This window comes from Musa acuminata, chromosome BXJ1-6 (assembly GCF_036884655.1).
Source record: "Musa acuminata AAA Group cultivar baxijiao chromosome BXJ1-6, Cavendish_Baxijiao_AAA, whole genome shotgun sequence".
In the NCBI taxonomy this organism is placed as follows: domain Eukaryota; kingdom Viridiplantae; phylum Streptophyta; class Magnoliopsida; order Zingiberales; family Musaceae; genus Musa; species Musa acuminata.
Genome location: NC_088332.1, coordinates 251,663 through 266,154, shown reverse-complemented (window position 1 = coordinate 266,154; position 14,492 = coordinate 251,663). Strand labels below are relative to the sequence as shown.

Below are 14,492 nucleotides of genomic sequence, written 5' to 3'. Positions count from 1 at the left end.
TTCATAATATTATTATTGCATGTTTAATTTTCATGGGAAGAACCACTAATCCTAATCAAAATCGATTTACAAAAAAGCTTTTAATTTCGTCTCCTGGTCTACCCTTCTTTTCATCATCATTTCTAGAATCCTAGAAAGAATGAACTTCCCTTCATCTTTTACCAATTGGATCTTGGCTGTTAACTATCAAGTGAATAATTCTTTCTTTCTATCACGGTATACGATAGGGAGATCTAATTTTATTTTTTTCTCTTTGATTATCATTATGGGATAGCTCCTTTCAATCCTTTTAAATGCGTATCTTGAGCGAGACGAAGATTTGTCATTATCCAAACAGCTCCTTGCTATCCTTTTATATGTGTATGTTGAGCGACACAAGATTAGACCTTTTACTGCTAAAAATATTGGGATCTTTTATCTTGTTTCTGTGAATGATATCTTGATTACTCTAAATCTTGAAATAACCTATCCAAAGTCTTTAAAATTGTATTCCAACCTTATGGGCCTTTAATATGCTATTTGCTTTCTCAAGTATTTTATTGTTGATGTCAAACATAGAGTTTGTAACTCTTTGGAATTCGTGATCTTGGCTTATCCCATACTTAAAGAACATTTTTTCTCTCTTAATATTCAAAACCAAATCATTGAGAAATTCCTTGATAGAATCAAGGATTGGTGATTAATACTTTGACAAGTGATATTGATTAATTATGTCCTAAATTTTATTTTTCTTCATTCACTAATTGTTAGACCACCGATAAGTTTTTCAACTCTATTTCTAAGTATACTAAATCTTTCTTTTAGGATAACTCTCCCTCTAATCGTAAGTTCGAATCATCTCATAACCCCTAAAAAATTCAGATGCTTGAGGGTTAGAGACATTAGTTTGGTTTAGTATAATGTTAATGCTAGATATATCCTCTCAATAATCAATAAATCTAAAATTTTTTAAGCTTAGAGTATGTGAAGTATGATTATCTTAATCTTTATGATTTGAGCCATGGAGAAGCTTTGTCATTCTGGAGAGGAATTAGTAGCATTATCCATTGTGTTAAGGAAGATCTTAGGATAATTATACTAAGCATTACGTTTAGTGAGGACACTTGACTTTGTAACCGAACTATATTTTCTATGTTATTTACCTTACCAAAAAAAGGGATCATAAAATTTACTACTAATTCTTATTTTTCATCCTTACCTAGTAGGTAAGATCGCATGCATATACTTATCCCTTGAGTCTGATTATAACAACTAGATTTGGAGTTGTCATTCATCGTCGAGGGTTAGGTACTTGTAAGAGCATCTATAGGTTTTTGTAAGGATAGATAAATAGAACATTAAAGAGATTAGGATGGTTAGAATCGAACTATTCTAAGTATTCTTCTTAGAATTGAAGTCGTTTTTGGAAACTCTTACGAGGGGTTGCCTACTTCATTGTGACTTAATATGATCTATCAACTATTCCTAGTAAGAAAAGAGAATATACTAGGTAGAGTCTACCCCAATATGATAAACAGATTATTGAACATGAAAAAGAATTTGAAACTCAGTTTAGACTGAAGCAAATTCCAATATGATATAGCAAAGCTACAAGAAAAGAGAATATGAGACTCAAATCAGTCTATCTCATTTTCACAAACAGAACACTGATCAACATAGCAATAAAGTAGGTAACCACACCACCCTCATAAGAGTCTACTGAGCATATTCTTTTTTTTTTTTATTGTAGCTTTACTGGATCATATTGAGATTTGCTTCGATCTAAACTAGGTTTCAAATTCTCTTTCATGGTCAGTGTTCTGTTAATCACAGTTGGAAAGACTCTGTTCAGCATAATCTCTCTATTTTTTTTTTGTAGTTTTGCTAAATTATATTTGGATTTACTTCGATCTAAATTTATTTTCAAATGCTCTTTGAAGGAAGGGAAAGAATGAGATAAGAATGCTGGGAGAAATTGGACGCCCTCACTAAAGCTGCACACTTGAAACTTCATAATATGAGGCTGGTATTTGTGAATGTGGTATTTTTTTAAGAGCATGTAAACAGAGAGGACAATGCTATTGTCCACAACAACCATGTAAACAATTTTTTTTTTTTTTTCTCCTCCAAACTCCAAGGAGAATTTTATAGTTTTGGACAAGTCTACTGTCCCAACCACTTAATTCAAGATCAATAATATATATATATATATATATATATATATATATATATATATATATATTTGGTACTTGGATATTCTTAGGTTAAATTCATAGTTAAATTCATGAGTTGAAATCAAACGTATTTACCAATCGGGTCAATTGGACCGATGTCTTTAGATCTCAAGCTCGTCAATCTCGTGTTGGGTCAAGGATCGATACCACCCTATTTGTGCACCGGCGGATCACGGTTCCTCATTCATACGGTATCGGCTAACGAACGGGAAACAGGCCCAGAGCTAACGCGAGATGGCGTCGACGGTGGCTGGGTTCGCCGCCGCCGTTCCGATCCGGGGGACGGTCTCCGCCACCGGCTCCATCGGTCGCCGCGCCCTCCTGCGTCCTGCGGGGAGCCGCAGCCTCCGCTTCGCCATCTCCAAACGGGTCGACGTCGAGCTCTACCGCCCTGGTGCGTGCTTCCGGCCCTCTTCTTCTTTTTCTTCCAAAATCCTTTCTTTTCTTCCTTTTACTTTCCCTGTTTCTGCTCTGATTCCAATTGGTGCTTTGCGGATCTGAATTCATTGTTCTTGGTGTTCATTTAAATCTATTATATTCCTAAAAGGGGATCAAAGGAAGAAATATATGCGCCAAAATTAACATGATATCAACGGAAGTTGATTTTTATGTTGTTGAATTGTTTGTTAGTCAAATTGTTCGTTAAGGCTTATTGTTTAGCTAATGTTAGATATTTCACAAATAAAGACAAAAAAAAAAAAAAAGAAATGGTTTGGCATGGGAGGTTTTGATCGGGCGTTTGAAGTGGATTATTTGACTTTTATTTTTAATTAGCAAAAACATAAAAATAAAATAAAATTTTGACTAAATTCCCTACACTTTGTTGGAATGTTCAGGTGACTAAATTAGGATTGTAATAGACCAGTGAACGCCACAGAAGGCTCTAACTCTGTCCATCCTAATATAGATGTGGGACTAAACAGGGATCAATAAATATCAGATATTTGGGAAAACCATACTGGTGACCAATTTTGATTGTGGTATACAAATGTTTTAAGTACTGAATCTTGTGACCATTTTTTTTCTCTTTTGTTTAGAGTGGATGTAAATATAGATATAAACTGAATGAGTGATGTGTCTCGACTGTAATTGGGGATAGGGTAGACACTGATATGATTAATGAATTGATCAGATAAGTTTTCAAAAACGCATAATTAAACCACCAATCCAAACTTGTCCATTATAATTATGGGAAGACCATAAAGCAAGTGTGAGATGAAAAAAAAAAGGGAATAACCGATCAATAATCTTTTCTTCCTTTTATTAGATGATTTTTTTTTTTATTTTTACATTCAAATATGTATGGATATTTGAATATATGGATCCAGCTAGAACTTAATCTGAATCCATATTCAAAAAGTTCAGAGAAACAAATTTCTGATATGATTATGGATATACAAGGATATACATTTTGGCCATGATGTCTGGTTTGCCTCATCTTTGTAAAAGTATAACAATGGACATTATCTGATTCACTCTTGTCATTACTCTTTGAATTTGTTATTTACTCAATGATGTAATTTTTGGCCATCTGACTGAGATAAGTAAAAGTTGGTGATGATTTATGACTCTTTATGGAAGGTAAGCAGAGTAAAGGGGAAGTTATGCTGGATCTTAGAGACCATAGATCATGCATGGATAAGATTTGATAATATTGGAACTCATATGAGGTTTTGGAATGTCACACGTGAATAACCTCAAAATTGTTGTTTTGTTGCCTCCAACCCAATTGCTTGTCTTTCTTTTCATCGAGTTTATTGATCTGTACTCCTTGTGCCACATGTCCATGCTATGGCACATCATTGCATAATCATGTTTCCATGGCCAAATATGTTGAAGTTTTGGCAAAGCCCTTTGTTTGGTAGAATCTCCTTGTCATTTGTTTAAATTAATAGTTATGATTCCATGTGCACTGTCCCTGTGTTCTTAATGGGCATGTATATTTATTGTCTCTGTCATGCATCCTATTTTATTTATCATTTTATTTTCTACAGTGAAATTAATTGTGGTTTCATTTCTGCTACATAGGCAGTGAAGTATGCTAACTCAATGGTGTCTTTTCATTGTTTAGCTTGTATAACCATTATGGAGCTTGACAAAGAATCTAAGTTTAATCATACCAGATAACTTAAGATGGTGAAGGAAGCAATTTTATCCACAATTTTCTATTGCCTGTGTGTGTTTGTTTTCCAATAACGTGATAGTTAGCAATTTCTTTCTCCTCTTCTGGTTTTGAGCTACAAGGAAATTTTGATAACTACGTTAGATTCTGTAGTTTTAAATAGTTCAGTAGAACTTAATACCATTCATGTCACTGGCTGTGATTCTTTCACAAGGTGAAAGAATGAAAACAAGGAATTTAATAACAATGTGGCAGAACTTTCCAAATGCAGTAGGAAAAATGTGGAGATAATGGTTGCTGCTTTATAATAGCTGTTTTCACGGGGTGAAAGAATGAAAACGAGGAATTTTCTGAATGGCAATAAGGCTGAACTCTCCAAATACAGTAGGATATATGTGGAGATTATGGATGTTATTGTAGTTTCTTCTGCTGTATCATTTTGGTTTCCTATCTGCCGTCTTCATTGCTAAAAGAACAACTTTCATGATACAGCAGATAGGAATGTTCACTAGGAAGATTGGAGTGCCTGTAGCTTGGTTCAAGTGAATAAATATTCATCTTATTTTACGTGGCTCTCTGCATTTTTTTACTACTAGTGTCAAACATAGTAATGGATGGAAGTTTGAGTTTATTCTAAGTAGCCAAACAATCACCACAGAACTACAGTGCAGCAAACTCCATCCTTGACTATAGCTAGATAAATCTGTGATATACATCCATGTCATGTTTGCTTCAAGATTCATGTTTGTTTTCATGTCTTGACATGTTGGTGTCAAGTCCTGAATTGAAGCCTCAGAAAATTCTTTATTCTCAACTTTCATATATTTGCATATGCAAGACTTTCTTAACTCGATCAGTCTTCAAATGAGCTCCTGGACCAAGATTTTGCACTCTGTTATTTGACATAGTAATTAATTTAAGATTTAGCAGAACATCAGCCAAAAAGATATAAAATCTTTTTCAGGATAAATAGACTCTTTATCTTCTGCAGTGCTTCAACCTCAGAGCTCGCTGCGGAGGTTGACCAGGGTAATAAGTGGAGAGGCAGAGGGAAACCCGAGCACTGAGGATACTATGTTGGATGAGCAAACACTGCAACAGGATCTAGAGGTTGCCATTAAAGACGAGGACTATGCTCGTGCTGCTCAAATCAGAGATCGACTTCGTATTCTCCACGAGGACAGCAAGGCTTCTGTTCTCTCCGCTAATGCCCGATTCTACCATGCTTTCAAGAATGGAGATCTTGCTGCTATGCACTCAATTTGGGCTAAAGGGGAGCATGTGTATGTTATACATCCTGGTGCAGGCACTATATCTGGCTATGAGATGGTCATGGGAAGCTGGGAAATCGTGTGCAATGCTGATTATGAGTTCCCTCTCCAAATCGATCTGAAGAATGTTGAGGTCCATGTGAGAGGCAATGTTGGGTATGTAACATGCATGGAGGTGGTCAAGACAAAAGGCAGCAGTTGGGGAAAACAAGTAGCAACAAACGTGTTTGAGAGGATCAATGGACAATGGTTTATATGCATTCACCACGCATCACATATCGATGAATGAAGCAGCTAAATTGAAATGAAGCATTATGAATAGATTTCTTTCAGATCGTACCATATGGAGCATTCAGTTTTCCTCCTCTGGTGGACGTAGATATAATTTCAATGCGATTTTTTGAGGAAACTTTAAAGAGCTAGCTGATTATGATTGCTTTCAGTTTCACTCTGAGATCATAATTAGTTGCACTGTAGCCTTTATGAGAACATTCATCATAAGTGTAATGATAATGTAATCTGGAGTTCAGATATTGTGCCGAAGATATTGTGCGGAAGAGATCAAATTTATGACTAGTTGAAATGTTCATTTTATAGCCAACTGAAAATATTTGCACATCCCTCCAGGATATTTGTTGAATATTTGTTAATTCTTCTTACTCTATACACACCAAAGCTTTACATTCTGAATCAATACTGGCTAAGTCCACTTGCAACAGCAAGCAGTCGAGGAGTAACTGAGCTGACAAATTTTGGATTCTCGAGGCTTGTGCATGATTTTATAAATCTTAAATCAGTATTCTAAGCACCCAGACACTTTACATAATAACCAAAATTCATATTTCCATACAAAATCTTACGAAGCAAAGTGTCTAGATATCTTCAGGTTTTTGTTTGTACCGACAAGTTTCGACTTGATATCTATTAACTCTCTGACAACATTCTGCATAGAAGGCCTCCTACTTGCCTCCTTTGCTGTGCATCTCATGGCCAGAAAAAGCACCTTGTGCACTTCTTCTAACTCCCAAGTTCCCATAACTTGATTCATGAGATCTTGATCCACAACTGGTCCAATTTCACCATTCCCATCCAATGTTGAAGTCGCCCAATTCACTATGTTCATGTTTTCGGGAAATGAAGGATCCAAGGCCTTTTTTCTGGTAAGAAGCTCTAGTAGAACTACTCCATAACTATATACATCTGACTCCTTGCTCTTTCTGGTTGTGTATGCAGTCTCTGTTACAAGGCATAGCTGCTTAACATCATAATGCAATTCTATGAAAGAGGATTTTAATCGAACATCTATACTGGAGAAAATAATAGTAGTATTCACAAGATGAAATGATATCATGGAAGGAGTAAGCAAAGCTTACAATCACCAACCCTACTAAAATAGCTTAGGTATTAAGCAAAAGAAGAAAACCATACCTGGGGAAATATAACCAATGGTGCCCATAATAGCAGTTGACTGAGATGAAGAAGAATTTTCATCAAGAAGCTTAGCAATTCCGAAATCCGAGATATGTGGCTCCATATCAGTGTCCAACAATATGTTTTTCGGTTTAATATCACGATGAATAATTGCTGGACTACAGTCATCATGAAGATAAACCAGCCCCTGGGCAATTCCAAGAGCTATCTTATACCGCACCTTCCACTCCAAGACTGGTGCTGGGTTGAGCTCATGCAGAACATCATGGAGGCTGCCATTTTCCATGTAATCATACAATATTAACCCATAATCTTTTTTCAACCAAAATTTCTCCAATTTCACTAGATTTCGGTGCCTGATTTTTCCGATCGTTTGAATTTCTCTTACCATGCTTGTGTTTGATGCCGTCTGGCCTGCAAAAACAAGCTTCTTTATAGCATATAATTTCCCTGTGTTGAGCACTGCCTTGTAGACTATCCCATGAGCTCCTCTCCCTATTTCATGTCTCTTGTCTAAGTTCTCAGTGGCTTCAATCAGTTGGTTCAGAAGAAAAGAGGAACCTTCATGTAAGGATGGACCTTCATCCTCCAATCTTCTTGTACACTTAAGAAGGATAAATCCCAAAAGAAGAATGACCGATGCACACACCAAGGATGAACCAAGAACTATAATTACAATCGCAATCTTGCCTAAGCCTTTTGAATTATTTGATGCTGCACATGGCTTCAATATAGAAGTAACATTTGTGCAAGTTGAATCAGCTGCCTGACAAGAGATGCATAATTCAGGATTGCCCATAAATGAGCTTGGTGAAAGTTCCAAAAGCTTAAGCCAATTATTTGGCACTGGACCAGTGAGATTGTTATATGAAACATTGACGTAAGTTAGCGAACGGAGATCACTCAAGGGCATCAGACTTCCTGTCAGGTTGTTGAGAGATATATCCAGGCTGTGTAGCATTTTCAGATTCCCTAACTCTCCTGGAATCTGTCCTGTAAGTCCATTGTCACTGAGATTCAAAGCTATCTCCAAGATTTGCAATGAACCCAATGATGAAGGAATACCACCTCCCAACTTGTTTCCTCCAAGCTGCAGCTCAAACAATCCACTAAATTCTGACAGGAAATTTGGAATACCACCACTAAATTGATTACCTTGCAGTATCAACCGGGAGAGGTGTGTTAAGTTTGTTAGGCTTGATGGAATCATGCCATTTAAAGAGTTGAACCCCAAGTCCAGCAAATATAACTTACTACACTGTGAAATCTGTGGAGATAGTGGACCATACAAATTGTTGTTAGACAGATTCAGGACATGTAGGTTCAATAGATTTCCTATTTCTTGAGGTATCGGCCCATCAAGCTTGTTCTTTGACAGGTTTATCATGGTGAGATTCATACAATTTGCTAAACTTGCTGGAATATGTCCATTCAATCTGTTCAAACTTAAATCCATGTATGACAAACTTGATATCACTATGAATTCTGGGATCGGACCGCTAAGTCTGTTATCACGAAGGATCAACCTTCGCAAACTTGAACAGTTCCCAATTCCTGGAGGCATTGTCCCATTAAGCAGATTAGAACCCAAATTCAACACTACTAACTGATTTCCGAAACAGATATTTGGTGGGAAGCCACCAACAAAGCCACTATTTGTAAAGTCAATTTGCACTAGGCTACTGTTGATTCCCAAACACTGAGGTATGACTCCAGTGAACTGATTATTGTAAAGAGAAATGTTCCTCAATCTATTTAACTCACAGATCTCAGAAGGTAGCTCTCCAGAGATATTGTTATTGTAAATAAGAATTGATGTGAGATTTGGAATTTTCCAGATGTCCATCGGTACCTCTCCAATCAGATTATTATCGAAAAGATAAAGCTTTTTCAGATTTCTCAGATTACCCAATTCGCTTGGAATAACTCCTTTAAGCTGGTTCGAGTACAGCTCCAATTCAATCAAAGATGTGCATTGCCCAATCTCAGAAGGAATAAGCCCTGACAAAGAGTTAGCAGATAGGTAAAGCTTCTCAAGCTTTGTCAAAAAGCCAAGAGTAGATGGTATTTTCCCAGACAAGCTATTGTTAACAGCACCAAAAATGGTCAAATTACTACAGTTACCAATTGCTGCTGGAATTTCACCTTCAAATTGGTTATATGTCAATATTAATTCCACCAGCTTGCAACTGTTGTAACCAAAAGGGATTCTTCCAACAAAATTATTTATGCTAACATCCACATATCTAAGTCCTCTGATGTCACTTAGAGTCCTTGGAAGAGGTCCACTCAACTGGTTATCAAACAGATAGAGCTCCTCTAACTTGCTAAAGTTCCCAGCCGAATCAGGCAAAGGGCCTGACAAATGATTTTGGCTAAGCCACAGAGACTTAATCCTGCTCATATTTCTACCGATAGAAGGGATCGAGCCAGTGAGATTGTTATCATTAAGGAAGATTGTCTGAAGATTCAGACCCCAAAACAATTGATTTGGTATATTTCCACTCAGAAAATTTTCGAAAAGTGACAAGTAGGACAACTTGTTGAGGTTCTGGAGGGTTTCTGGTATCTCATCCGAAAGTAAGTTGACTGCGAGGTCCAAGTGCTCAAGAAGGCTGCAATTGCCTAATTCCGATGGGATAATTCCAGAAAGATTGTTGATGCCGAGATCAAGTTTCCTCAGGCGACTCAGCAACCCGATTTCTTTCCCCAGTGAACCAGAAATTCCACTCTCAGGAAGCTCAACTGAGACCACAAACCCACTCTTGTCGCAACGGATTCCCACCCATTTGCAGGGATTTGGGTCCGAAGAATTCCAAGTGGTGTTGATCGATGAGGGCAATATTAAGCTCTTGGAAAGGGCCATCAGGGTCTTTCCGTCATCGTTCAAAGCATTGTACAGTGGAAAGAAAGCCAAGAACAACATAAAATGCCAATGATGAGACCCCATCACCCCTATAGAGGTGGAAAAAGTAATCTACTGAGTGTTTTTGTCGATTCCTAATTTCCTATTACTTCAGAAAGACAAAAAAGTTAATCCAAGCAAATAAACACGTACCTAAGAAGAATTATGGTGTCGAGGGAGACCTGATCCACGCACAAGGAAAAACACCTACACCACGCTGAGAGCAAAAGAAGATCAAAGGATCCAAGGAATCAGAGAATGCTATTGCTGCTGTACAAAAGAACCAACTCAGACCTCCAAAATGACCACTAAAATTTACCAGAAGTAACGAAATAGAACGGCAACTTAGCAAGACATGGAGATCTAAGCAATACAAAAGCCTCCCATTCTCAGAAGCTACAGAAAACAGAGGAAATCCAAGGAGAGCATACCGCACCTCATCCAATCGAGACTCCTCGTAGTTCCGACCCTTTGTTCTTTATCAGCTTAGGATGAAACGTCGTCACGCGGGACACCAGCTTCCCACTGCCTTTACTGGGAAAAGTTTTACTCGTCCATTTGTATGCCCCTGCTCTTCTAAGTATGGTGGGCAGAGGCAGCGTTCACACTGCGGCGTACGCCAAGCTGACCAAAAAGTAGTGAGTTTAGCTGTGCCGTCAAACCGACAGCTCGACAGTCGGAGGAGCATAAATGCTCACGTCTCGACACGAAGCTGCACGCGCTACTGCGCACTCGGCGGCTGGGTCGGCAACAACTTGAAGCGAGTGCGGTCGGATAAAGAAGTCGCACTCACATTGGATCAAACACGTTGTGGGCAAGTAGCAGTGCCAGGCACCGCTAGAGTGAAGAAATTATTATCGAAGAACTAATGGAAGGTCAGCGTCGCGTGGTGATACTCGTATTACTTGCCTGCGTTTGACCTTGGGAAAAGAAAGGAAAGTGATGGGGCACGTGAATTCCCACCGGGTGCCGTCCATGGCGGCCAGGCGACGTCAAATGGAGTGTGACCGCGTCCAACGAGCATGGGCACGAGGGGTGGACCTCTCGCGCCGAAAGCTCCCCCGTCTCGACGGAGTCAGAGGACAGCGCCTGGCCTCACCAGAACTTCCAGGACATCGTTACTGGCGTCATAATCAACTCGCTGATGTCTGCTAAGACAACGTGGACATTCGTCAGGCGAGGAGAACCCTGCACGTTCATGTTCCATGCATCGCTTCATCTGACGGCATCTGCTATCAGACGCACACACGACAAGGGGGAGAAATGTATTCTATGTTCCGATCTAAATCTTTGATCAAGTGGACTGCAACCACCAACTGACAAAAGTAGTTGTTCTACGCCTTTAGTCAACTGAAAAATCTAAAGAATATAGCAGGCCACCTGCTTCGGCACGAGGCGAAAAAAGTAACAGTCAACTGACAAAAATTAGTTGTTGTGCGCCTCTAGTCAACTGAAAAATCAAAGGAATATAGCAGGCCAACTGCTTTAGCATGAGGCGAAACAAGTAACAGTCGGAATGTCAACAATATCATCATGAGATTCACCTAGAAATCACTAAAACATTAAACCTTCACGAGTGCATCATAACGGAGAAAGACTACCTGAGATTGAGGAAAGCCTACGATAATTACAATTACAATAGTAAGGAATAAACACATGAAGTGAACAACGCATGAAAGTAATGTTGTTCAGGAAAACGCAAAGCAACACTAAAAGTCATAATCTGAAATTAAATCTACCACCAAAAGTGAGTGAGCAGAGTAAACAACCAGAAGAAAGAGAGAACTAAAACTTTGGAAATAAAGTTTAATTACAGTGAAAAATATGATAAATGCAAAGAGCTAAGTGAAAACATCATTGTACAATAAGAGAACTATAATATGTCTCATTATGTAATATTATCTAGCAGATCCTGCAAACAGATAAACTGTAAAGATTGTATGGGACAAAAATAGTATTATTTCTCTTGTAATTTTTTCTTTTGTTAATATGTAATAGGGATATTTATTCAAATGAATCTTGATCTAAGTTAGATCACCACTTCTCGATGTCCATAATTTGAACAAATATTTGATAATATAATATTGAGACACTTCATATATCATGATATCAAAAAAACATATTTTCACATAATTGGATCATTGATATATATATATATATATATATATATATATATATATATATATATATATATTGCTGATGACAAAGAGAGAAAAATAGTAATAATTTTTGTTGTTGATAAAGGGAGAGAAATAGTGACTTTTGTTTATCTTTGTTGATGATAAAGGGAGAAAAGTTATGACGGGAGAATTATAATGTACTTGTGATGTTTCTTAGTTAAACAACTCATGTTTGATTTATGTAAATGGTTAACTTATATTTATCTTTATCTTTTAACCGACATTACATATTAATAATGATTGAAATTTAAAACTTGAAATGATTATTATTATAATTTAAAATTTAAAACTTGATTATGATGGTAAACTAGTGTAAAATGAAATCTGTACTCTCGATCATTTTCATGTATCTAGAGCTTGAGATAGTATATATTTCTTTTCTATTAAGAATAATTACCTGTCAATAAGTGTGTGTCATAATATTTGATCGTATGATAAGCCACAGGTGTGTTGTTTCTTCACGGAGCTTGAGACTCTATTTAACACTAGTTTACCATCATAAATAGACTCAGAGAAGAGTCCTCCATGGAAGAGAGACTCACATAGTTTCTCACCATCTTTGCAAGCCAAAACCAAAACCTTTTCATGTATCGAGATCTCGAGATAGTATATATTTCTTTTCTATTAAGCATAAGTACCTGTCAATAAGTGTTTGTCATGATCTTTGATAGCATGATAATCCACAAGTATGTTGTTTCTTCACGGAACTGTCTTTGAATTTTCTATTGCAAAAGTGAAGTACACAATAGAGTAGTTTTATAGTATTTGGTGGGCTGGTCAAACAAGTAACCTATTCAGAGATGACCATCTAACATATAGCCTCTTCTATATGCTGAATTACTTGATGAATATACTTATACTGACTCGGAAGTATAAGAATGACTTGGAACTCAAAACGAGACTTGGGATGGATCAAACTTAACTGTGGGATCACAATTTAGATAGTAGAGTAAATTTTGTGTTTAGATAAACTAACGTTCCTTGTGTTTTTTCTTGTACGTATCTTTTCTTTCCTAACAACACATACTGCACCGAAAGGCTGTGACTATTATAGATGGATTACGAATTTTTATCCAAAAAAATTCCCAATTTATGGTGGACATGTTTGATAAACGTATACATTCATCTTAGAGAATTTTAACTATTATTCGAAACATTTGATGTTTAATGTTATCCTTTTTCTAATTGTAAAGTCTCTCATGTTTTACCCTAAGAAAATGTTATAGTGAGTCACCAAATCCTTTTGTATCTGGAGGGAGGATTAGCCTTGGGACGTTGACATTTTGGTTTGCTCGGATGCAAAAAGATATGCTCATTTAAATTTTAGTTAGTAAGATCTAACTTCCTCCTATATATAAAAAAAAAAACTCAATAATTTGATCATTAGACACTGTACCAACCATGTTTGATATCTCATTTATCTTTTCTTCTTCTCTTATGTATTATCATATTTGAAATCTTGAGTGCAACAACTATTATTATTAATAATTCACCCTCTCTTTGGCTATCTCATTTATCTTTCCTTCTTCTTTTGTATGTTCAATGCACAGTTCCTTATTTATTTACAGACAATTGAGACTAAAACTTTGACTTTGGGCTAAAATAAGAACTTCTATTAGAACCAAGACTTTTTAACTAAATCTCTTATTTAATCATAAATTTTAATTTAATATTCCAACATCCTCTCGTAGATTAACTTTATGAAATAAATTATTATGAAAGGTCTTGAAACTCGATGCAATCTCCATGATGTGCAATATTTTTTTTATTTTTTTTTATTTCTGAACAAAACAGTCCATTGTAGTCATTCATGCACTTGATTTTATCTATCTTGATCAAAGGTAAAACTCTAGTCTATCTCAGACAAGTCTTGCAATATATCTTAAACCAATCTTCAAATACGTAAGCAATCCAATAAAAATCATCACATAAAAAAAATCTCTGGTTTCGCATGAATATGACAGACTAAAAGGTCTGCGGTTCCTAACGAAATAGGTAACAAAGCAACTTTGTCATATTCTACTACAATTCACCTCCTCCCCAAGTTAAGCTATTACACCAGTAGCTGTACACCGATGTGCTGGGCTAAGTAGATAATATGAAAATAATGATAACGTGAAATAATCTATCATTATCTTAAGAGTTTAAGTTAAATGGTTAGATGTAGATTGGTCCTTTTTATAAGCCTATATAAAGAGATCAATGAAATAATTTTTTGTGTGTGATTTCTAGTTAGCAATTTGATATCAGAGCTAGTGTGATCTAGAGAGCCAAAAGACTAAAGATCCCTAAAAGGCTACAGATCTAGAGAACCTAGAAAGCTAGAGATTCAAATATCTATAAAATAAGATAGATAGTAGACTAAATCTA

At 36.6% G+C, this 14,492-nt stretch overlaps 2 protein-coding genes across 10 annotated transcripts; one reads left to right on the top strand and one right to left on the bottom strand.

Annotated features, from left to right (window-relative positions):
* Positions 1-2,358: 2,358 nt before the first annotated feature.
* LOC135675476 (uncharacterized) lies at positions 2,359-6,207 on the top strand. Its single transcript, XM_065185659.1, has 2 exons — positions 2,359-2,607; positions 5,327-6,207. The coding sequence occupies exons 1-2, from the start codon at positions 2,448-2,450 to the stop codon at positions 5,893-5,895; spliced, it is 729 nt and encodes a 242-aa protein (XP_065041731.1). The 5' UTR covers positions 2,359-2,447; the 3' UTR covers positions 5,896-6,207.
* Positions 6,208-6,349: 142 nt separating this feature from the next.
* LOC135582650 (receptor-like protein kinase) lies at positions 6,350-11,102 on the bottom strand. 9 transcript variants are annotated; one of them, XM_065185654.1, is made up of 4 exons: positions 10,379-11,102; positions 10,096-10,212; positions 7,035-9,992; positions 6,350-6,842 (listed from the first exon to the last, which is right to left on the bottom strand). In XM_065185654.1, the coding sequence occupies exons 3-4, from the start codon at positions 9,985-9,987 to the stop codon at positions 6,463-6,465; spliced, it is 3,333 nt and encodes a 1,110-aa protein (XP_065041726.1). In that variant the 5' UTR covers positions 9,988-9,992; positions 10,096-10,212; positions 10,379-11,102; the 3' UTR covers positions 6,350-6,462. The 9 variants fall into 9 exon arrangements, with proteins under 9 accessions (XP_065041726.1, XP_065041722.1, XP_065041727.1 ...); XM_065185650.1 differs by having other exon boundaries at positions 10,096-10,209; XM_065185655.1 differs by having other exon boundaries at positions 10,096-10,159.
* Positions 11,103-14,492: the final 3,390 nt, after the last annotated feature.